The sequence below is a fragment of the Bufo gargarizans genome, chromosome 3 (assembly GCF_014858855.1).
Source record: "Bufo gargarizans isolate SCDJY-AF-19 chromosome 3, ASM1485885v1, whole genome shotgun sequence".
NCBI lineage: Eukaryota > Metazoa > Chordata > Amphibia > Anura > Bufonidae > Bufo > Bufo gargarizans.
In genome coordinates this window covers 448,651,529-448,677,187 of record NC_058082.1, presented here as the reverse complement: position 1 = coordinate 448,677,187, position 25,659 = coordinate 448,651,529, and the positions used below count along the sequence as shown (strand labels likewise).

General features: G+C 44.9%; 1 protein-coding gene across 5 annotated transcripts in view; it reads left to right on the top strand.

Moving 5' to 3' along the window:
- LOC122930277 (adenosine receptor A3-like) overlaps nt 1–22,148 on the top strand; it is a 58,408-nt gene extending 36,260 nt beyond the window's left edge. For 3 of the 5 annotated variants that reach the window (XR_006388114.1, XR_006388113.1, XR_006388112.1), the window contains 4 exons: nt 563–639; nt 2,943–3,987; nt 18,814–18,850; nt 21,494–21,566. Coding sequence is in view for 2 of the 5 variants with exons in the window: in XM_044283524.1 (XP_044139459.1) it covers nt 18,489–18,850; nt 21,494–22,115 (984 nt within the window). In the remaining 3 variants the exon portion in view is untranslated. Of the gene's footprint in view, nt 1–562; nt 640–2,942; nt 4,251–18,399; nt 18,851–21,493 lie in introns of those variants that run through there. The other 2 variants (XM_044283525.1, XM_044283524.1) reach the window with 2 other exon arrangements.
- Nucleotides 22,149–25,659: the final 3,511 nt, after the last annotated feature.

Here is a 25,659-nt window from a genome sequence, read left to right as displayed (position 1 = left end):
AGCAGCAACATGTGGTGACACCTCGACGGTGTCCGGGGGACCCAGCGTAGCATTGAGGCCACCTCAAAACCGGCCACTGCACTAAACCTGTCGTTCCTACATAGGGCATAGCAGGCGGAGACTGATGACTCTGGCCCCTTCACCACCTGCAGTGATGTGCAAAGAATAACTTTATGTAACATAGTACAACGTGAGTAAGGATGTGACTTCACGGCATGGTGGTGTCATGGTTGCAAGGTAGACTGACTAAACAATGCGGTCTCCTTAGTTTAATTAGAGCAGCCACAGCGAAACAGCAACATGACCCTAACACATACCCTAAGACTCTTCTACTTATTTAGTATTGGCAAGGATTCGGCTCTGCATTGTTGTGCTATAAAGTCTGTTGGTAATTTTATGACGAAATAATGAAAGTTATGTTTGAGCACCATTCTGTGATGTTAATTTAGATGAGATATTTCATATTGGTAATCTGTTTTATTTTTATTTTTTATTACCAATACATTGCAACAATATATTATTTTTACTTGTTGTGTAAAACTTAATTTATCTTTCTTTTAAGTAAAAAAAAAATCTGGAAGTTCAAGAAACAGAAATCAGGAAAGAGAAATGACCAATGGTAATGGTGATCATTGCCTGGTAAGCTCTAACTATATCGTCCCACTATAATGCTACTGTATAACTGAGCGCATATTTTTTTAAAACATTTTATTGCTTTAATTACAAATGCATACAAAAAATACATTTTATACAATCTTAATCCCTCTTTCAACTCATTTGAGACCAAAGAGATGGGTTAAATATTTTCAATGTCATAATGCAGTCATAAAGAAAATATTTTTACACAAAAATATGGTGTAATAGTATTATGAAACATTATCACAAAAAAGTTTAAAAATATAACTATACTACTCAAGTCTTAGGTCTAAAGGTTGATGTGTCGACTTATACAGCAACCTAGACCATCCACACTATGACAGGGTGTGCAGCAAAGTAAAAAATAAAAAATAAAAATCAACCTAGTGTTCATTGTATTCTAATTACCGTGAGGAACCATCTGTTTTTTGATGCTTGCAGGAAGAGTTAGGCAAACCTACCTACAGGGGTAGACTGGGAACTTATGGAGGCCCTGGAAAAAACCTAGGGCTACATTCACATGAACGCATTTTGCTTCCATGTCCGTTCTGATGTCTTTGCGGATTGGATGAGGACCCATTTATTTCAATGGGTCCGCAAAAAATGCGGACAGCACACCATGTGCTTTCTGCATCCGTATGTCCGTTCCGTAGCCCCGTAAAAAATATTGAGCATATCCCATTCTTGTCCATTTTGCGGACAAGGATAGGAATTGTTACATTGGATCCACAAAGAAAACAGATGCAACACGGATGTCACACATACATCATCCGTATTTTTTGCGGACCACAAAATACATACGGTCGTGTGAATGTAGCCTAAAAGAGGCCCCAAATTGAAAGTGGGGCACCACAACTAGGTGGGGTCTGCAAAATCATAGTGCAAAATACCATCCTATCTGAACCATATACCACAGTGGAGCACAATATATTGCTCCAAAAGCTGTCCCTCTTCTGTCATGGCCATCATTTTCTGTCCTCCACCGCCATTTGCCTCTGATTAAGATGTGAAGCAGTGGGCTTAGGAGATGCGAGCCACAGCAATTTAATTCAGGAGCTGGCCCATTATGTACCCAGCCAACAGCAGAGAGGAGGGTTTGGTGGCCCCCTGGGCATCGGTGCACCAGGAAATTTCACTGTAATGTCTATGGGCAACCCACCCCTGCCTACCTTTCTTGAATGACATCTATCAGCCGCTCCACGTCACTACCAGCCGTTGTCTTGTACTCCTCTGGGATGGACAGTGCAGCAAGTGTACTGTGTCTGGCTTCATTACTGTACTGTACATGTGTTAATTTTTCAGAACTTGTTAGAAGAGGATTTTTGCAAGACAGTGATGAAGCTGGGTACATCACATCTGGCTGAACTGTGTACGTCTGGTGTGCAAGGAAACCCCACATGCCCAAGATTTGGAGAAGGCTGCTAGTGACTTACAATGGTCGGCCAAAGTCTATCGACCAAGCTACTTTTACCCTTCACAGGCCATTACAGGCTCCATTTTGAAGTTCATTTTATTGATCTTGCTGCAGATTAAAAAACGTTGAAAACTTTGTAAGGTCTTCTATTATAGCATGATAGCAAATTAGGGGACTAAAATAACCTGACAAGTTCTGATTGATGTGTGTTCATTTTCCATGTTAAATTGTCAAAAATCCCCTAGGGTATGGTGTATTTATTGGTGTCCATCAACTATTAAGGGGGACAAGGGGTGGGTGGTTGTGTGTGTGGGGGACCATACCCCTGGCTGAGGAAAAAGGGAAGTATATAGGCTAATATGAATCAAATGGAAACTATGTCATAAAGCTTTAATAAAATTCAGTAATAGAAATTGTGCCTAGGGTCAAACTAGCCTCGGGCAACCAGAGAAAATGATTCTCAGGGCCCAAACCCTGTTTCATCAATAAAGTCTAAGGCTAGTTTCACATATATGATGTTTATTCCCAGAACAGCCTGCTGGAATTCTCCGGATCCGGCACTGCTGGGTACAAACGCAATGCCCTCTGGCCCTATTAAGTATAATGAAGTCCAGCGCAGATCTGACCGCTGCAAGCTGCTGTTTGTGTCTGGCTGATTCCCAGCATTTTCTGCCGGATCAAACAGCCAGATCTATGTGCTGCAGATGTGAAACTAGCCTAATAGACTGGTGATTAAAAGAAATAGACCCTATTGGTAAGTTATTGGCTCCAAAGACAGTTCCAATGGTTTCAGTGCCAGGGCCCACCAGAAAATCCTATGATACTCTGGTGGGCCAGTCAACATAAATTGTGCCACCTGCTTTATCATGAACCTTGTCTTCTTTTATTTCAGGAAACTATAGATGAAAATGTGTCATATGCGACCCTAAGATTTGTCAAAACCTAACCACTTTTCAAGGCCTAACTAGATCCTCCCAGGATGGCAGCAAACTCATGATTTGCATTGACATACAACTTATCCTAATAGCTGCTAAACACTTTTCCCTGTACTGGGTAGAAGTACTGATGGCCCAAAAGGAAAGAATAAAGGAAGCACCAACACGCCTGACTGACTACTTCCTGGAGCGTACCTCCTCTAATAGCCTGCAAATCCAGCACAACAGATCTATAAAAAGCTCTGATTCTCATGGACACAAAACCCTGTTGCGAAACGTCTGTTGGTAGCACATAGCCTCTTAGCCTCAGAGCTAATAATGTTATCCATCACATATTCCCTGTAAAGCCAAATTCTCTTTTAAAAAGCAGAAATCTAAACTGGAGACTTATCCTACCACTTCTCCAAAGAATAGATGTATTTCGGGCGATTAACCAGGAGTCATTCTTCAGATTTCTAAAAAAACAGCTTTCTGAGATATTTATTGAAGAACAGGAGACATGAAGACCTGCCCCATATGGTCAGTTCCATTGGTATATCTCTGAATCTATTTCCACACCTAAACTGAAACCACTTCTTCATCAGTTTATCAAAACAACAAGATATCATTATCAAGCAGATGGATAGACTCTTAGGTCTTTTTGGGATACAGTTTGTCTAGAGTTTACTTCTTTCATACGAATGTGACTCTGATGTTCCCTGGAAAGAAATCAAGAAGCTTTATAATCATTTAAACATAGCAGACTGTTTCATATCTCTTTTAAGCCACACTTCAAATAAAAAAGAAGCATGTTATACCACATAAGCTCTGTGACACTACAACACTGTGTACAATTGGAGGTTCACTAGGATGTTCATTATCTTCAGTGATGGTTCTACTCATATCCTATTGAATGCAAAGAAGGGGTCTAAGCTTCTACACAAATGGAGGCCCACAGTACACCCCTCAGATCCTACCCCTTGATAACCATAGACTGCCTTTTACACTCGGTCACTACATAAGGTAACAGTTCATTTTGTCTCTACCATGGAGGTTACATATTCTATCATAGAGACTGTTCTCCACATTGTTTTGGGTTGTATTTCCCTCTACTGCACTAATAACCAATGTGGCATCTTTGAATCCTCGATGTGGTTTAACTTAACACAGTTTAATGGTTTGCTTTCTGTCCGTCTAACCTCCCTTTAAGATATGTGAAAAATAAATATTTTGTAGTAAAATTAAAGTATATATATATTGTGGGGATGTGCTCGTGGTAGGCTACGGTAGCGGCGGCAGTATTGAGGCAATCATAGACAGTCTTTGTGATACACTGTGACTTTATTCACACCAATGGCATAACAGGCAATGTGCAGACCACACAGGTGCATATCCACATAGTGCATAGAACAAAAGTCCTTCCATAGAAAATAAACAGCAGGTTTGAGTCACCTTGTTTTGGACAGACCACAGCAGTTCTGCAGGCTTCTAGGCTATCTGCCTTTGTCTCCCTCAGGCCAGAGCCCCTTCGGCTTGTAGCACCACAGGTCCCAGGGCTATCCTTCAATGTGTGCTGCGCCCAGACTCTCCTTTATCAGCACTCACTCTGTCTGTGGGAATCTCCAGCTCAGCAAGACACACCCCACCCCCATCATCAGCAGGCTGGGTTCTTAAAGGCCCAGCTCCACCAAAAACCTGGGCTGGCCGTGGGGAACAGTAAGAACCGGCCCGGACACGCTGCGCCAGCAGCATTCGCTGCTGTAACCGCAATGATCCGGTTCTTACTCCACCGAGGCCAGGACCTCTGGTGGCACGTATCGTCCGTCCATTATTATTCCGGAGACTCTCCTACATATCCCCCCCCTTTGTTCACCCCTGAGGGCTTGAACATACTGTTCAAGCCTGAGGGGGTGAACACACGCACAGCAGTGTACCCGGGATAGGGCATCTGCGTTCCCCTGTAAGCGGCCGGCCCTGTGCTCAACAGTGAACTTAAAGTTCTGGAGGGACAAGAACCACCTGGTAACCCGAGCGCTCCCCTCCTTAGCCCGACTCATCCACTGGAGAGGGGAGTGGTCGGTCACCAGACGGAACCTTCTCCCCAGAAGGTAATATCTGAGAGACTCGAGTGCCCACTTGATGGCGAGGCACTCTCTCTCCACAATGCTATACCGGGTTTCTGCTGGGGTAAGCTTGCGGCTTAGAAAAACCACGGGGTGCTCTTCCCCGTTGAGCTCTTGGGAAAGCACAGCCCCTAGTCCTACTCCCGAGGCATCTGTTTGAACTACAAACTCCCGCTTAAAGTCGGGCGTCACCAGAACTGGGGACTCACATAGGGCCGACTTCAAACGGGAGAACGCCTCCTCCTCCTTCTCCCCCCAGCGAACCATCACCGACTTTCTACCCTTCAAGAGGCCGGTTAACGGGGCTGCCAAGGTGGCAAAATGGGGAATGAACCTCATGTAGTACCCAATCAGGCCCAAAAATGACCGTACTTGCTTGGACGTACGAGGCCTGGGCCAATTCCGGATTGCTTCAACTTTATTTACTTGGGGCCTAATGACTCCGCGTCCAATCACATACCCCAAATAGCGAGCTTCCTCTAGTCCCACCGAGCATTTTTTTGGGTTGGCAGTTAACCCCGCCTTCCTTAGAGAATCTATCACTGCCTGAAGTTTTGACAAATGACCCTCCCAGTCTGGGCTAAACACGACTATATCATCCAGATACGCGGAGGTATACTGGTGATGGGGCTTGAGGACGACATCCATCAGACGCTAGAACGTAGCCGGAGCGCCATGCAACCCAAAAGGCAACACCCTATACTGAAAAAGCCCCTCCGGGGTGACAAAGGCCGTCTTCTCCTTTGCCGCCTCCGTCAGAGGTACCTGCCAGTAGCCCTTCGTGAGATCTAGGATCGAAAAATACCGGGCTTTTCCCAGCCGCTCTATCAACTCGTCTACCCGAGGCATGGGATAGGCGTCAAATTTTGATACCTCATTCAATTTCCTAAAATCATTACAGAACCGTAATGAACCATCCGGTTTGGGAATAAGGACAATCGGGCTAGCCCACTCGCTCTTTGACTCTTCTATGACCCCTAGACGTAGCATCGATCTTACCTCCTGCGAAATGGCCTGTCGCCGAGCCTCCGGTACTCGGTATGGTCTTAGGCGGACTTTCACCCGGGGCTCGGTGACAATGTCATGCTCGATCAAGGTGGTACGTCCAGGAAGGTCAGAGAATACGTCACTATTCCGACTAACAAATTCTTTCACCTCTTGTGCTTGTTTGGTCGACAGTCCGTCCCCTATCGTCACCCCAGCGGCGTTCTCCGGAACACCTGGTGACCCCGGGTCACTCCCTGACGTCCCGACAGAGGGCGGGCTGTCTGCAAACAAATTCTCTCTGTCTCTCCAAGGTTTTAGTAGATTCACATGATATACCTGTTCGGGCTTCCGCCTCCCTGGCTGGTATATCCTGTAATCAACTGGGCCCACCTTCTCCTTAACTTCATAGGGTCCTTGCCACCGGGCCAAGAATTTACTCTCGACCGTGGGCACGAGTACAAGAACTCGGTCCCCCGGGTGAAATGTCCTTACCCGGGCGGTTCGGTTATATACCCGACTCTGGGCCAGTTGTGCCGCTTCCATGTGCTCACGGACGATCGGCAACACGACCCCTATTCGGTCCTGCATTTTTCCTATGTGCTCTATCACACTTTTATGAGGCGTAGGCTGTTGCTCCCATGCTTCCTTAGCGATATCCAGTAGCCCACGGGGATGTCGCCCATATAACAACTCAAAGGGCGAGAACCCCGTGGACGCCTGGGGCACCTCCCGTACCGCAAACAAAACATAGGGCAACAGTAAGTCCCAATCCCTCCCGTCCTTAGCCACGACTCTTTTTAGCATGGACTTCAGGGTCTTATTAAACCGTTCTACTAACCCATCGGTTTGGGGATGGTAGACGGACGTGTGCAGGTGTTTAATATTTAATAGCTTACACAATTCCTTTGTTATTTTGGACATAAAGGGTGTCCCCTGGTCCGTCAGAATCTCCTTTGGTATCCCCACCCGGGCAAACATACTCATGAGCTCTTTAGCTATTACCTTGGCCGACGTATGGCGCAATGGGACCGCCTCCGGATAGCGAGTGGCATAGTCTAACACTACCAGGATGTGTTGGTGACCTCGGGCTGACTTAATAATGGGGCCTACCAGATCCATGGCGATCCTTTCGAAGGGCACCTCTATAATGGGCATAGGTACCAGTGGACTGCGATAGTGAGGTTGGGGGCTAGTCAGCTGACACACTGGACAGGACTGACAGAACCTCCGGACTTCCTCATATATCCCAGGCCAATAGAACCGTTGTAGAATTCGCTCCAGCGTTTTCTTAACCCCCAGATGACCACCCAACACATGCGCATGCGCTAACTCCAAGACCATTCGCCGGTAAGGCTGGGGCACCACCAGTTGTTCCACCACCTCCTGCCTCACCTTGTCTACCCTATATAACAGGTCCTGGTTATAGGCCAGGTGAGGAAATACGGTATCGGCGCCGGGACGCTGGGCAACACCATTAACCACCGACACACCTTCTCTAGCCCGCAATAACGTCGAATCCTGGAGCTGTGCGGTCCCGAAGGTTTCTCGGGGTACCTCCAGATCCAGGATGGACGAACTTTCTACTGTCTCACCCGCCAATACTTCTAGGGGAAACCGGTCAGGGTTACACTCTACCTCCTCTACGGTGACCCCTACAGCTGGGGTCCCTGCCTCGGGGTCCTCGGGCTCGGGACCTGGACATTTTCCTTCCCCATAGGTAGGCAACCCGTTCCTCCACAAAGTCCAGAACAGGGGAAAGTCCCTCCCCAATATTGCGGCATAAGGGAGCCGTCTCCCCACCCCGACGACATGTGGTACCTCCTTTCCACACACTGCCAGGGTTGTCCGCCGCCAGCAGGGGGTCAGCTATATACACCGGTTGGGCATAAAAAGAGGACCGGCGAGCGAACCCGCAGTCCATGGGTTCGGATGCCCTAGGGCAGTTGGATGCCACATGTCCCCAGTCCTGACAATGCCAACATCTGATCCTCGCAGCCTCCCTCCTCCCCAGGGTATTCCTCCCACGGACTGGAGATCCACTCCCCTCCTTATGTGGTGGGATCCCTTTTTCAGGATCCCGGGTCGGCAGCGGGGGCTGACGTGACTTCGGTAGTACCGCTGAGTCCCGCCCCAAATCCTGAGTGGCCATATACCTCTCCACCAGGCTAACCAGTTGTTCCAGGTTGCCTGGATCGCCTTGTCCCACTCAGCGCTGTATGGCTCTCGGGAGGGTACGCACGAACCTGTCGACCACGACCCTTTCAACCATCTGAGAAGGGCTCAATATCTCAGGCTGAAGCCATTTTTTTACTAGGTGAAGTAAGTCATAGGCTTGTGACCGGGCGGGTCGGGACTCAGCAAACACCCACTGATACACCCTGTGCGCTCGCACATAGGTGTTTACCCCCAACCTGGCCAACACCTCAGCTTTTAGCCTCTCATAGTCCTTGGCCTCATCGCAGCTGAGGTCAAAATAGGCCTTTTGTGCGTCCCCCACCAGAAAAGGCGCCACCACCTCGGCCCACTGCTCCAACGGCAGCCTCTCTTGCTCCGCAGTTCTTTCGAATACCATCAGGAATGCCTCTATATCATCTCCCGGACCCATTTTCCTCAGGGCGGATCGGACTTTGTCCCTGGCGGTAGACACAGTCGGGGTTGTCGCAGTTAAAACTCCTTGCAGGGATGTTCGCACCGACTCTTGCATGGCTACCAGCTGCTGCATTAGGAGAGTGTTTGTTTGCTGCTGTGCACACATAGCCTCCTCATGTCTTTTTTGCTGTAGCTCATTACTTTCCCTCTGAGCCTGCAATGCCTGTTGCTGCTGTACATTACTCTGAATCAGGTGCTTAATGGCCTCCTCCATCTTGTCAGGAACCATAAAACTTGCAGGCCTGATATATGACATGCAGTCCAACACAACTTTTGCTTCAGGCCTGCCTCACTGCAGGAATGCCCGCTCCAAGCCACCAATTGTGGGGATGTGCTCGTGGTAGGCTACGGTAGCGGCGGCAGTATTGAGGCAATCATAGACAGTCTTTGTGATACACTGTGACTTTATTCACACCAACGGCATAACAGGCAATGTGCAGACCACACAGGTGCATATCCACATAGTGCATAGAACAAAAGTCCTTCCATAGAAAATAAACAGCAGGTTTGAGTCACCTTGTTTTGGACAGACCACAGCAGTTCTGCAGGCTTCTAGGCTATCTGCCTTTGTCTCCCTCAGGCCAGAGCCCCTTCGGCTTGTAGCACCACAGGTCCCAGGGCTATCCTTCAATGTGTGCTGCGCCCAGACTCTCCTTTATCAGCACTCACTCTGTCTGTGGGAATCTCCAGCTCAGCAAGACACACCCCACCCCCATCATCAGCAGGCTGGGTTCTTAAAGGCCCAGCTCCACCAAAAACCTGGGCTGGCCGTGGGGAACAGTAAGAACCGGCCCGGACACGCTGCGCCAGCAGCATTCGCCGCTGTAACCGCAATGATCCGGTTCTTACTCCACCGAGGCCAGGACCTCTGGTGGCACGTATCGTCCGTCCATTATTATTCCGGGGACTCTCCTACAATATATATATATATAAAATAAAAGTTTGTACATTTATTCTTCATAGGCTCCTACATGCCTTGAGGTATCTCAACCAAACTTGGCATATATACTCTTCATGATCCAATTTAAATCCAATTTATGATGCTGCATGCATTAAATGTATACATTAATGTAACTGTAGCTGTTGAGGCAACACCTCTTATTCTACCTCTCATCCCATAGCAACCAACCAAGCACATTTTGCTACATTGCTTTTTTAATACTTTAGACTTATGTTTACCAACCTGTGGCTCTCCAGCTGTTGCAAAACAACAACTCCCATCATGTCATCATGCCTGCAGGCTGTTGGGGAAGCTGGAGAGTTGTAGTTTTGCATTAGCTGGAGAACCACAGATTGGTAAACGTAGGCTACAGTGCTTCTTACAATACTGTAGATCTATCTCCCAAATTTTGAAAAGGTCAAAGAGGGAAAATAGCAAAGATGCCCCAAAAGTTTCCCCAGACAGAATTTGTGATCCATAGTTCACCCACACAGTAGTCATGCTTCTATAGTGCCCCACAATGTATTTATACCCCCATGGTGCCCCCACACAACATTTATTCTCCCATAGTGCCCCCATACAGTAGTTATGCCCCTGTTGTATATGCCAACATCGGTGAAAACACTGATGCAGACGCTTTAATTCTCTGTATGCCGTGGTCAGTGCATGTATGGAGTTAGTGGAGGAGGGGGGGCTCCCACCCGGGGGGGGGCTCCCTCCCTGTCCTCATCGAGTCCCCATGCTGTGGTGACAGCGACATAGACATATTAGAAATTGCTGCATCAATGACAACCTGATCTATAAAAATATCACATGATATACCCCCACAGATGAATGCTGTAAAAAAAATGCAGTTTCTGGCTATACTAGAACTTTCTAGTGGGAGCACAAACAGATACACAGTTACTAGAGATAAGCGAATGGAAGTTGACGAAGTAGAATTCAATCCGAATTTCAGGAAAAATGAGATTCACACCAAAACCGAATTTTCTCACGCTTCCTGGTAACGAATCACATTTTTTTTCCTAAAATGGCTGCTGCACGTGTTAGGACATGGAGCAAAGAACTCTTGGAATGAGGGATCACCCACAATGCCATGCATGCAGCCAATCAGCAGCCGGCCAGCTCTGTGATGTCACAGCCATATAAATATCCTCAGCCATCTTGGATTCAGCCATTTTCCAATGTACTTAGTGCAGGAAGAGACGTCAGCAGGTTTTAGGGACAGTGCTAGGAAAGACTTGAAAACTTTTATTTTGCTGTATAGTAGTTCAGGGAAGGGATAGGGAGGAATCATTTCACAGTATTGAAGCAGAACAGGGTTCAGTAGGGGAGTTTACAGCCTGGGTAATAGGAACAATACTATTACTCCTTGCTGCACTGATTGCGGATCCAAATTGCCATTATACAGCTCTGTAATTCCAGCAAACCGTTCTTGTTATTGGGGTGCAAGTGCTGTTTGATACAGCAATTCACAGGGTTTATGACAAGTAACTATTTCTACGTCTTATTTGCCCTTGTGCTGTGCAGTTATATGTTCTAAAGCATTTTTGGCTTGTAATAGTGGGGAAAAAAGGGATTATTAGCCGTTGTGTGGTGAAGTGAGAAAATGTATATTATTTGCCGTTCAGCTGGTCAGTTATATGTTCTAAAGCCCTTTTTGGTGTGTATTAGTGGGGAAAAAAGGGCTTATTAGCCGTTGTGTGGTCAGGTGAGAAAATGACTTTTTTGGGGTGTTTTTAATTTCTTTTTTATTTTATTTTTTATTTATTTGATCTAACAGTATGTCAGACAGAGAAGTGTCAGGCCCTGCACAGGGAGTGGCAGAGGCCTAAAGGTTTCTGGCGCAGGCACAGGTCGCAGCAGAGTAAAGGGGCGAGGCAGCAGGAGTCACAGCGAGAGGCCTGAGCTCCCGGTGTCTTCTAGCGGCCGTGTCTTGACCAGCAACCCAGCAGTTCTTGAATAGTTGACTCGGTCATCCACTTCATCGCAAGTGACATCAGACACCCCCAGCCAAGAGACGGTGGGTTCGTCTGGCACAACCCTTAGTTGGCATGGCCCGGGAGCAGGCCTTGTGCCCTTACCTGTACTCCACCTGCCTCTGTCCTTTTCTGTTCCCTCAGCCAGAGAAGTACTATATGCTGTGGGCTCAGCTCCACTATACAGTGAGGACGAGCTACTAGAGGACAGTCAGGAGCTACTGGCCAGCCAAGATGTGGAGGAGACATCCGCCGATTCCTCCAGTGACATCAGTGACATGCAGACAGTACTCGATGATGATGATGTAGCTGATCGCACTTGGGTGCCGGGTGAATTAGGCGATCCATCATCGGGAGAAGAGGGTGGCAGCTTGCCTGTGAGGCAGCGGCGGAGCCAGCAAGTCGCTAACGTGGCCGGGAGTCAGCAGGGTGGCAGCAGTGGGAGGTCAGGAGCCAAACATGCCCGGGGTAGACCACCCGCTTCGCAGGAGCTTACCTGCCTGGAAATTAGTGGTGCAGGGGTTCACGGAAGCAGCGGCGGTAGCAGTCAGTCAGTGTGGAGTGTTGGGGGTGAAATCACCTACTGGGCAGTGTGGCAGTTTTTTGTTAAGCCGCCGGATGAGGTGAACATGGCCATTTGTAGAATGGCAGAAGGTCAAGCATGGCCAGGGTGCCAATGTTGGCATCACAGCCCTGCATCACCATATGCATCGCCACCATACAGTGCGCTTGGATAGCCGTGGCTCCGATGTGGTGGTCCAGTCTGTCGCAGCAACTGCTGCATCACCCAGTGGCACGCACCCGATTTCAGGCAGTCAAGGATCCACCACCTCAGACGGAGGGAGATGTCTGTCCTTCCCATTATATACTGTTTCTGATGCTCCTGCTCCTGCTCCTCCTCCTACTCCTTGTCAGTCATTCCATCAGCAATCGATCATCGAAGCGATTGCCAGGAGACAACAGTATGTGTGCACTCATCCAATGGCGCAGAAGCTAAATGTGCTCCTGGCCAAGTTGCTGGTGCTGCAGTCCCCCCCTTTCCAAGTGGTGCACCTTTCAGAGAACTGATCGCTTGTGCCGAGCCGAGGTGGAGAGACCCAAGCCGTCATTTCTTTGCCAAAAAAGCAGTACCAGCCCTGCACACACATGTAGAACAGAAGGTGTCTGTCAAAGTGCACAGCAGCGCCGACATGTGGAGCTGTAACTACGGTCAGGGACAATACATGTCCTCTACGGCCCACTGGATGAATGTGGTTCATGCACAGCCACACAGCAACTTAGCCAGGTGATGCTGCTTCTGCCTACACGTTCTCACGCCGTTGGTCCTGCAACAATGTCCGCCTCTGATTTCTCATCCTCCACTTTGTCCTCAGCCTCCACTGCAGGGAAAATTCACAGTGCTCCTCCAGCATACCACATGTGTAGGGCATAGCAGTGTCACGCTGTTCTGCACCTCATTTGCCTGGGCGAACGGACTCACACAGGGGAGGAACTGCTCCGTATCCTTCATCAAGAATTCGAATCCTGGCTTTCTCCGTGACAACTCAAAGTTGGAACCATGCTCATCGACAACGAGAAGAACATGGTGTCGGCGCTGCATCAAGGAGGGCTGAGCCATGCACCCTGCATGGCACACGTGTTCAATCTGGTTGTCAAGCGATTCCTGAAGTCTTCTACCCATCTGTAAGGCATCCTAACAATGGCATGGAAACTTTGCATGCACTTCAGCCACTCGTACACCGCAAAGCACACCCTACTTGAGCTGTAGTGTCAGAACGGCATCCCTTAACATAGGCTGATATGCGACGCTTCCACTCGTTGGAATTCCACCCTCCATATGTTGGACCGACTATACGAACAGAGAAAGGCCATAAACGATTTCTTGATGATCCAAGCGGGCAGGAGTACTCCCCCGTGTAACTTCGATGTCAGCCAGTGGCAGCTCATGCGTGACACCTGCCGTTTGCTCAGGCCCTTTGAGGAGGCCACGTTATTTGTGAGTCGCTAGGACTACGGGATGAACAACGTCATTCCACTGCTTCATGTCCTGGAACAAATGCTGGTAAATCTGGCTGTTCAGGGGACTGGAGACATGGCGTCTAGATCTCATGGCCACTTGATCCCTGTAGGGGCTGAACTGGAGGAGGAGGAGGACATTGGAGCAAAAGCAATGTGTAGCGAAATGGGTGGTTTTTATATACTGTATATAGATGACAGAAGACGAGGAGCAGGCGGAACCGGAGGAGCTACAGGGCGATGAGGAAGACGTGGCAGGGGACCCAGACACACCGTGGCAGTATGCAGTGAAGATGGAGTAAGGGAATCCCTTCGTGTCATTTGCACAAATGGCCCGATGCATGCTCACTTGCGTAGTTACAGCCGAATTGTCACCATTCGGCAGAGGGATGACTTCTGGCTCTCCACCTTGTTGGACCCTTGCTACTGGTCCTTTTTTTACACCTGCTGAGAGAGAGGACAAACTGAACTACTATAGAGACATCCTATGTAGTGAGTTGGCCGCTGCCTATCTGCGCCATCATCCATCCTCTTGCAAGTCTGACCGGGGGGCCCTCTGCGCTCACATTCCTCCGCCATGGCTGCTGTGGTGGGGGGAGGGGGAGGTAGAAGCAGTTCCAGCTCCATCAGCAGCAACTTGAGTGTAGATTCACTGATGAGCAGATTTCTTCACCCGCCTAGTGAAGAAACTACTCACCAGCAGCAGCAGCTAGACCTGATGAGGACCTGAACCAGCAGGTGGTGGCATACTTGGACAGTACCCTGCCACCCCACATTGAAGATGCGATGGACTACTTGGTAGCCAAACTGCATTTGTGGCCGCAACTGGCAGAGTTTACCCTGGAAAAGCTGTCCTTCCCGGCCAGTAGTGTCGCATCAGAGAGGGTGTTTAGTGCGGTGTGGGCCATAGTTACCCCAAGAAGAACTCGTCTGTCCGTTTTTTGAGGGGTTATTGTTCAAAGGATCAGAGGAAGCGCAAAGTAATCAGTGACGTCAAACACAAACTTACTGCTGACACCCACTACACTCGGGGGCTCTACTTGTATAAGCATTTAATAGAACGGGTTCTATAGAAATCTATGTGGAATCAGTGAATTGGTGTAAAAGGAGTGCGCTCTTTCACGCTATAGTAGGATCACGGTTCTTTATACCCGGTGCTAACATTGACCTGTAAGGCTGAGTTCACATTAGAGTTTTTTGGTCAGTTTTTGTCCTGTAACTGCCCAAATAAGTGAAGTGTGCAGTGATTCTAAGAGCGAAAAATTAGGCGAAGCAGCCGAATCGAACTTTTGAGAAATTCGCTCATCTCTAATTGTTACACTTTCCATCTCTCGTAGACTTTGGCTAAGTTTACACTTGCGTTGTTAATTCCAGTATTGAGATCCGGCAGAATGGACAACACCGTGTGGGGGTCACATACTGTGTGGAGTACACTTAAGGGGGAATTATACTGCGTGTGGGGGCACTTAAGGGGCATCATACTGTGTGGGGGGCACTTAAGTGGGTATTCAACCAACCAAGTACCAAAACAGTGGGAACTATGGCCTTCCTATATCCAAAACCCCAATTCTGTCAATTCTGAGAACGGGCATTCAGTAGCGCATCCAGATGGAGCAGCAGTTCCAGCATGCGTGTAGCGTCTCCATTCATTCTCTTGGGCAGTGTTCCCCAACTCCAGTGCTCAGGGCCCACCTACCCGTCGTGATTTGAGAATATCCCACAGTATGAATGCCTGAGGTAAGTTCCGATGCATTGACACTAAATACAGTGGATATAAAAAGTCTACACACCCCTGTTAAAATGTCAGATCTCTGTGCTGTAAAAAAACAAAGATAAAAAAAGATAAATCATTTCAGAACTTTTTCCACCTTTAATGTGACCTATAAACTGTACCACTCAATTGAAAAACAAACTGAAAACTTTTAGGTGGAGGGAAGAAAACAAAAAAACTAAAATAATGCGGTTGCATAAGTGTGCACACCCTCCTATAACTGGGGATGTAGCTGTGTTCAGAATTAAGCAATCACATTCAAAATCATGTTAAATAGGAGTCAGCATACGCCTGCCATTATTTAAAGTGGCCTCAAATAAAGTTCAGCTGTTCTGGTTGGTCTTTCCTGAAATTTTCTTAGTCGCATCCCACAGCAAAAGCCATGGTCTACAGAGAGCTTCCAAAACATCAGAGGGATCTCATTATTAAAAGGTATCAGTCAGGAGAAGGGTACAAAAGAATTTCCAAGGCATTAGAAAATGTGGTTTTAGAAAAAATAAACAAAGAAATATGCGAAAATAGAGTGGCCGGCCCTTTTTCTCATCCCCCTTTTCATAATTTGTCCCAAAAAAGGAGATAAATACCTACCACCTTATACACAATTTATCTTATCCAAAAGATGGTTCCTTAAATGATTTAATTGAAAAAAAATTCTTCTACGGTGCATTATGCTTCTTTTGACCATGCCCTAACTTCACCAAATGCGCTTTTGTCTAAAACGGACATTAAATCAGTGTTTAGACTATTACCTATTAACCCATCTGGTTATAATTCTCTTGGAAACTAATCACTGAGTATACCAATATTGAAAAGGACACTTGCTAATATAAGTTATATATCACTGAGGGCAATGTCCTAAAACATAACTTTTATTATACTATTTCTTAAAATCCAAATCCAAAACCTGGATAAAACATCCTAATTTATGTGAAGAAGCTATCAACGGTTATTCTTACCCTCCACAGTCTGCTCAGCCCAGAGATGTACCTTGATGGTAGATGTACTCTGTCCGCGTACCTAGGACTAATCTGTCCTTAGAAAGACCCTATTGCGTAACGTAGATCCCAAATGTCACAGATGCCAACGCGTTTCCCCCTCCCAAAGGAAGGAGGGTTCATCAGGGGACTATAATTATAGGGGTCAAAACAGGGGTCCAATCACACAGATGAAACTTAAATTAGCTGCCAGCACAATGATACATGGGCTGCAGGAACCATAGGTGCACACAACCACTCCTAAAGTATAACTATAGGGGTCAGACAGCAATCATGACATTTGGAAAGCACACTAATCAGAGACATAGTGCCGGATATCCTAAAGCGCCGGCTAATAAAGCATAACTGATAGACAGTTTCAGTGTAAGGACATACAATCACTCGATAATAAGGGCCAGTGTAAGACAATATGTTACCTGCACCACAGCGACCAATGTTGTCTTCAAACAATAATAAGTAAGGCTTTACACTCCGCTTGATGTGAGAGAATTGCTGATACACATTCACAGTCTGTCAGTTGTGTGACCAAAACGAGGGTTCCTGGGGCCAGATAGCTACATTGTGCCTGGGAAAGGACCTGATTTAAATAAGGGGTTATTGTGGGCGTAGGTTACATATTAGGTCTCCTAATTTTCTGGTGACCTCGTCAATCCACCCTAAACAAATCCAGAACCAGATAGCCAGATAGTCATAGGTTAAAAATTTAGTTAAGTACACAACCCCTTCCTCACATGGCACTCCCTTCACACAAAATTGGAGCGCTCTCTCTGTGGAGGGGGTGCCATGAGAGGAAGGGGGTGTGTACTTAACTAAATATTTAACCTATGACTATCTGGTTCTGGGTGTGTTTAGGGTGGATTGACGAGGTCACCAGCAAATTAGGAGACCTAATATGTAACCTACGTATAGAGATTGATTCCAATAGAATGGAGTTCAAAATCCCAGAAAAGAAAATAATTTCTTCCAGGATTTTATTACATAATCTATTGAAGTCCAATAAAACTACACTAAAACATTTACAATCTGATTTGGGTTCTTTAAATGTTATATCTAGAGTTATTCCAATGGGTAGGGTATTTTCAAAACAAATGTATGCAGCTACTGCAGGAAAGAAACACCCATTTGACCGTATTCGATTAACTAAGCAATTAAAAGACGATATCCAAATATGGTTATGTTTCTTGGAGGATTTTAACAGTAGATCCATATGGAAACAGGATTTCATTGATTCCAACTCACTACAGCTATTCACAGATGCAGCTGCATCAGTAGGTTATGGTACAAATTTTAGAAAACAGTGGTCCGCAGAGAAATGGCCAAACGATTGGTTGTATGAACCAATTACAAAAAATATACATTTTTTGGAACCTTTTCTAGTGCTAGTATCCTTAACAATCTGGCAAAGTGAATTCAGAAACCAACGCATCTTATTGTTTTCCGACAATAAGGGTGTGGTCTGTGCTATTAATTGTTTATCAGCTAAATCTGATTTGGTAATTAATGTATTAAGACAAATGGTGTATATGACACCATGCAATTTATACTAGTTTCTGGTGTAAATTTACAATAAATCTGTTAGGCTGTCACTGACCCTGCCCCCTGCTACTAAACTACACCCACTTCTCTTGCCACATTTAAAAAGTGGCAAAAAATGTAAAAATTTAGAAATTATAGTATAATTTCCCATATTTCTTTACATCATTATAGTGGTGTAGAGTCCATGATAATTGTAACGCCTGTAGGTTAGGGACAGACAAGGACAATGGCCGTGCTGAAGCTGAGGAACGTGACGCTGGAGCCTGGACAGATAAGTTCCTTCCAATAATTGTGCATAAAAATGATACATTGTGCAATAAATACATTCTGACAATCTGACTATTAAAGATCATGTGTGACATATAAAAAAATATTGACTTGCACACTATACCTGGCCAGGGAGGAAATAGTGGTGTCTTTTTTTAGCAGTAGTTGTCATTTCTGAAATGGAATTCAGATAAGATCTAAGATAAATAATGAGAATTGTGTTAATGCTATGGGATCCTGTGCATCATTTCTTCTCTTCCAATGTATCAAGATTTATCAAATCAAACAACAATGGCTCAGAGTCTCACCATTGTCTACATTGCAGTGGAGGTGGTCATTGGGGTTCTTGCTATCTTTGGAAATACCCTTGTGATCTGGGCAGTGAAGGTCAATCCTTCTCTTCAAGATACCACATTTTATTTTATTGTGTCTCTGGCAGTGACTGACCTGGCAGTTGGAGTGTGTGTAATACCTTTAGCCATTCTCTTGGAACTCAAAATACATCTATATTTTCACACATGTTTGTTTCTCTGTTGCACAATCATCATATTCACCAATGCATCTACTGCTTCTCTGCTTGCTATAGCAATGGACAGATATGTGAGAATTAAGTTACCAAACAGGTAAGATATACCTTTTATATACTGTATGTTCAAATTATAATTAATATTGTTAATGTTCTTATTGAAATGTAATACATGCCGAAAGGTTTTCTCAGAAATACCCGAATCTTAATCTTCTTATCTGAAAAACAGCCCTATAGTTTCAGATTTTGCATGACTGTATCTTCTAAGGCCAAATTTACACTTTGGTGCATAAAAACGGCATACTAGTGAATATTGTACTCTGTACTGTATTCCTGCACTGAAATTTATTAAAGGGGCATTGCCATCTGGGAAATGGATATACCAACAATGTCAGATAGGTGAAGGTCTCTTATTTGGGACTCACTCCTTTCTCCAGATCGGGGCCTCAGAAGTGAAGGCAGAGCAGCCACACATGCATAGCCACTCTCCGTTCACTGCTATGGAAGTTGGCTATTTACGGCCCACAGTGGTGAATGGAAAGGTGGCAGCTGTTCTGCAGCTTACGCTCTATTCACTGCTATGGAACTTCAGAAAATAGTCGAATGAGTGTGCCCGGCTATTTTCAGAAGTGCCACAGTGATAAACTGGAGAGCAAGAAATGCATGGGTGGTATGCTCTCCTTCACTTTGGGGGCCTTGTTCTGGAGATAGGAGTGGGTCCCAGAGGGGGGACCCACACCTATCTGACATTGATGACATATCTTAACAATAAGCATGAGGACTTAAAATGAGTGTGTCACAATACTGTCATGTAGGGTAAGGTAGGTGCCCCAAAAAACAACCATACCTATCTTTTGAAAATCTGATGTTCTAATCCTGAAAAATATTGCTTCTAATTTTTATGCAAATAAGGTTTTTGGTGCACCATGCGTGGCAGGACCACTCTATTCTGTGTCAATCAATCAAAAGGGGAAGAAACTGGGCAGCATTAATGGCAGGACAATGAGCAGCCAAAAGAGTAGCCCTACCCATGGTGCTTGAAAACCTCATTTGCATAAAAATAATGTAAGCATTTTTAAAGATTAGAGTACCAGACTTTCGAAAGAAGGGTATGGTTATATTTCCGATCACCTACCCTATATGGCAGACACCCCAAAAAACATTGCCCAACTTCTCCTGAGTACGGCGATACCACATGTGTGACACTTTTTTGCAGCCTAGGTGGGCAAAGGGGCCCACATTCCAAAGAGCACCTTTAGGATTTCACAGGGCATTTTTTACACATTTTGATTTCAAACTACTTCTCACGCATTAGGGCCCCTAAAATTCCAGGGCAGTATAACTACCCCACAAGTGACCCCATTTTGGAAAGAAGACACCCCAAGGTATTTCGTGATGGGCATAGTGAGTTCATGGAAGATTTCATTTTTTTGTCACAAGTTAGTGGAATATGAGACTTTGTAAGAAAAAAATAAAATAAACAAAATCATAATTTTCCGCTAACTTGTGACAAAAAATAAAAAGTTCTATGAACTCACTATGCCCATCAGCGAATACCTTAGGGTGTCTACTTTCCGAAATGGGGTCATTTGTGGGGGTTTTCTACTGTCTGGGCATTGTAGAACCTCAGGAAACATGACAGGTGCTCAGAAAGTCAGAGCTGCTTCAAAATGCGGAAAATTCACATTTTTGTACCATAGTTTGTAAACGCTATAACTTTTACCTAAACCAATAAATTTACACTTATTGCATTTTTTTTTAATCAAAGACATGTAGAACAATAAATTTAGAGAAAAATTTATATAGAAATTTAGTTTTATTTGAAAAATTTTACAACTGAAAGTGAAAAATGTCATTTTTTTCAAAAATTTAGGTAAATTTCGATTAATAACAAAAAAAGTAAAAATGTCAGCAGCAATGAAATACCACCAAATGAAAGCTCTATTAGTGAGAAGAAAAGGAGGTAAAATTAATTTGGGTGGTAAGTTGCATGACCAAGCAATAAACCGTGAAAGTAGTGTAGTGCAGAATTGTGAAAAGTGGTCTGGGTGTGAGGGTGTTTAAGCTAGGGGAGCTGATGTGGTTAAACTGGCCATATACACATTAGGTCCCATTCACATGACCATATTTTTAGTCAGCATTTTTTGCGGATTATATGTGGATCCATTCATTTTAATAGGGAAACACAAAAAATGTGGACAGGACAGCGCTTGCTGTCCATATCCGTATGCCTGTTCTGCAGTCCCACAAAAAAAAAAGAGAGAACACATCCTATTCATGTCTGTTTTGCGGACAGCAAAAAAAAACGGATGCAACATGGACGTCACATGAATGTCATTCATGCTTTTTGCGGGCCCCAAAATACATACAGTCGTGTGAATGCACCCTAAGATGTATACCAGCTGATTTAATCAGGACTTGCTTACCATATAATGTGCATGGGGGTCTGCGGTCTCTTTCCGGATGGCAGATGGTAGGGAGATGAAGATCGGGCAGCTGGATTTTTATTCTTGGTGAAATTACATGGGTCGGTGCTGAAGTTTACTGCGGGTGGGCAGGAGCTCTACTGTGCATGGAAAAAATCCAAGCAGTATGCCAATATGCCATCATAATGGGAAAACACCTTTAAAAAACATGGCACCAAATCTGCACTGCATGGACAAGGGATAAGAATCCAAGTCATGAGACACTGAAGAGATTACTGAAGGGAAATTGCAAATGATTACTTTTTATGTTTCAGACATAGAAAGGTGTTCACTAAAAAGAGGATTCATCTGAGTATTTCTTTCTGCTGGACTATGTCTACAATTGGAGCACTGGTCCCAATGTTTGGATGGAACAACAGACCCAACCTTAGAGAAGAAGAAAGGAATGTCCTGATATGCAATTTTCCCAACGTCATGAGCATGGACTATCTTGTGTACTTTTGCTTTTTTGTTTGGGTCCTCTTTCCTTTGTTCACAATGATGGCTTTGTATGTGGAGATCTTTTATATTGTAAGACAGCAAATGAGAAAACGTGTCTCCAACCTCCATGTAAATAAGTCAACTTATAGCAGGGAACTTAAAATAACTATTTCACTTGTCTTTGTTATGGGTCTGTTTGCATTATGTTGGTTACCTATATCCATTCTGAACTGCATCAGCTATTTTTACCCTAATATTGTACGAACCAATGCATTCCAACCTGCTCTGTATCTGTGCATTGTGTTGTCACATCTCAGTTCTGTCATAAATCCGATAATATATAGTCTTAAAATAAAGAAATTTAAATCCACATTCATTCACATCATTAAAAGACATATCCCGTGCAGCAATGTAATAACTGAAGTCTCTAGTACAGAAAACACAGTTGAAAAATGAAATATACAGTATGTTGCATTAATCTACTCATTAAACGGAAAATCTTAGTGTTTTGTATTCAAATGTTTTTTTTCTTTTGCATACTATAAAATAGAATATTTTTATTAAAAAAACAATCTCTTGTTAACATTTTGTTCTAGGGTATTTGGTTCAATCAATAACATTTATTAGAAAAAACATATATAATTATGAGCAATCAATAATGTACTGTCTTCCATGCATCTTTAAGCCAGTTTCACATGTATTTACATGATCATGCTCCAGATGTTTATCTCCTGCTGGTGTAACATCCCCATACACTGGACACATGGTTATATTATGGTTGATGTACAGGAGGTCACACATCAAATGCCTCCTACAGCATCTCCACTGCTGTCTGCTGTTTTGCCTCCCTCTCTGTATCTTTAGGGATTGCTTTTCTCATGTCGGGCAGCAGAACAGTTTCTCAATAGTCTCATATTGATGTGTATGAAGATAATGAGTAAATTACAGCAGTAACTTAAACCTTGTGATAGAACTGCATAAAAATCAACTGTTAATAGAAGCAACACATGTGAGAGTGGAGAGGAATCCTGGGAACTGAGGTCTTTTACATGGTAGTTCTGCCTTCTGCAAGCTCTAGCAGTATCGAAACAAAGGTGCAGTTCAGAGCTGAGCAAGATAATGAAAATGAAAACAACTACTTCTGATCTATGTTGGCATCAGCTTACATGCTACAATATGACACGAACAAAGATCCCATTCAGGTTCAGTACTCTGTTCAGGTGTTTTAAAAACAATAAAATGATACTTCAATTCTCTGGCACAGTACAGGGTTGGGTGTCAAAGTGACAGCCTAATTCACTGTGTGTAGTGTCAATGACACAATGCACAACTTTGGTGACTAGAGTCCGGAACTCAATCAGACCACCTCAATCTCTTACAGCCTCCTGACACAATTCTTTTCCTTGCATTAAGTCTCCCAGTAACGGTATCTTGAATTTAAGTCCATTACATAGAAACATAGTGTAACGCTGCAAAGGGTGTGGACCCGCTGTGCCACTTACCGATTTGGTTTGGCACAAACTTGGGAGCGGAATCTAAGTGTTCCCCTGGTTTTCACTCTTTATCCCGGTCCAAGATGCAGAAGCTGGTCTTGGCTGCAGGGGAGACACCAGGTCGCTACCGCAAGAGTGGTCCCGGTTAAGTGGCAGAACACCCCAATGCAAGCTGTCACTGGATGGAAGGAGCTCAGCAGCAGAGTCAGATGAAGCAGGCTGAGTTAGTGATTTAGCAGAGCTGGAGCTCTTAGAACAGCAGAGCTGAATGGCTCAGGTGCAGCAGGTGAAAGATGCTGAACAGCAGACAGAGGCATGGTCGACAATCCGAATCATACACTTGAGAGCAGCGAGGTACAGGAGGATCAGGCGGAGACGAGGTCGGAAGCAGGCTAAGGTCGGAAACAGGATATCAACACAGGAACAACAAGCTGGAACCTTCGCTTTAGAAAACTACAATATTGCTCAGGCATCATAGGAAGGGGGAAGCAGCCTTATAAAGGTGGTGCCTGTCCGGGATTGAGGAGAAGGCGGAATCATGGGCGTGCACTAACCCTTAAAGAAACAGGACGCGTGCGGCTCTTACAAGGTGCAACTGAAGCTGTCGCCGCCCACGACAGGACAGCGTGTCCGGAGAGCGTGTTCGGAGCCTGCAGTCGAGAAGAGGAGCCTTGTGTGCAGTTCGACTGAGGTACATAGCAGGATGCACTGCATGCTGGCGGCTGCCAGCTGCCATTGTTACACATAGAATGTGTGGGCAGATAAGAACCATGTGGCCCATCTAGTCTGCCCAATATACTGAATACTATGAATAGCCCCTGGCCCTATCTTATATGAAGGATGGCCTTATGCCTATCCAATGCATGCTTAAACTCCTTCACTGTATTTGCAGCTACCACTTCTGCAGGAAGGCTATTCCATGCATCCACTACTCTCTCAGTAAAGTAATACTTCCTTATATTACTTTTAAACCTTTGCCCCTCTAATTTAAAACTATGTCCTCTTGTAGCAGTTTTTCTTCTTTTAAATATACTCTCCTCTTTTACCTTGTTGATTCCAATTATGTATTTAAAAGTTTCTATCATATTCCCTCTGTCTCATCTTTCTTCCAAGCTATACATGTTAAGGTCCTTTAATCTTTCCTGGTAAGTTTTATCCTGCAATCCATGTACTAGTTTAGTAGCTCTTCTCTGAACTCTCTCCAAAGTATGAATATCCTTCTGGACATATGGTCTCCAGTACTGAGCACAATACTCCAAATGAGGTCTCATTAGTGCTCTGTAGAGCGGCATGAGCACCTCCCTCTTTCTACTGGTAATTCCTTTCCCTATACACCCGAGCATTCTGCTAGCATTTCCTGCTGCTCTATGACATTGTCTGCCTACCTTTAAGTCTTCTGAAATAATGACCCCTAAATCCCTTTCCTCAGATACTGAGGTTAGGACTGTATCACTAATTTTATATTCTGCTCTTGGGTTTTTACTCCCCAGGTGCATTATCTTGCACTTATCAGCATTACATTTTAGTCGCTAGATTTCTGACCATTCCTCTAGTTTTCCTAAATCCTTTTCCATTTGGTGTATCCCTCCAGGAACATCAACCCTGTTACAAATCTTTGTGTCATCAGCAAAAAGACACACCTTACCATCAAGGCCTTCTGCAATTTCACTGATAAAGATATTAAGCAATATGGGTCCCAGAACAGATCCCTGAGGTACCCCACTGGTAACAAGACCATGGTCTGAATATACTCCATTGACTACAACCCTCTGTTGTCTGTCCCTCAGCCACTGCCTAATCCATTCAACAATATGGGAGTCCAAGCACAAAGACTGCAATTTATTGATAAGCCTTCTATGTGGGACAGTATCAAAAGCCTTACTAAAGTCTAGATAAGCGATGTCTACTGCACCTCCGCCATCTATTATTTTAGGGAAGAAAAACAAACGAACCAGCACCTCCATAATAAGTAAATTTGAGAACGCAGGTGCACGCTACCTTGGCTGAAACACAATGGAATTAGTAGAACTACAGGTAACAGCACACTGCTAGTCAATTGCACAAACATATAAGCAAATACTGAATAAAAAATAACTGCTTGGTGGCCATACTTACTGCAGGGGCAGTTAGAAGCTCTTTGCGCATATAATTGATCAAAAATATGTCGGGCCCATCTACCGGACGACAAGGTGGCTTCTAATCAGATGGGGACTTCTCTAACATGCCTCTCCTGGGAGAGGCATGTGTAGGATATAGCTGGGTGCTTCTTTTCCCAGATTGTAGGCTGTAAGCCCAGGAGAGGCATCTATTATTTTAGTCACCCAACCAAAAAAATCTAGAACATTAGTTTGACATGATCTCCCTGAAGTAAACCCATGCTGTTTTTCATCTTTCAAACCATGGGATGTTCCACAATCCTCTCCTTAAGTATGGTTTCCATTAATTTCCACACTTTTGATGTCAGGCTTACTAGCCTATAGTTGCCCGATTCCTCCCTACTACCTTTC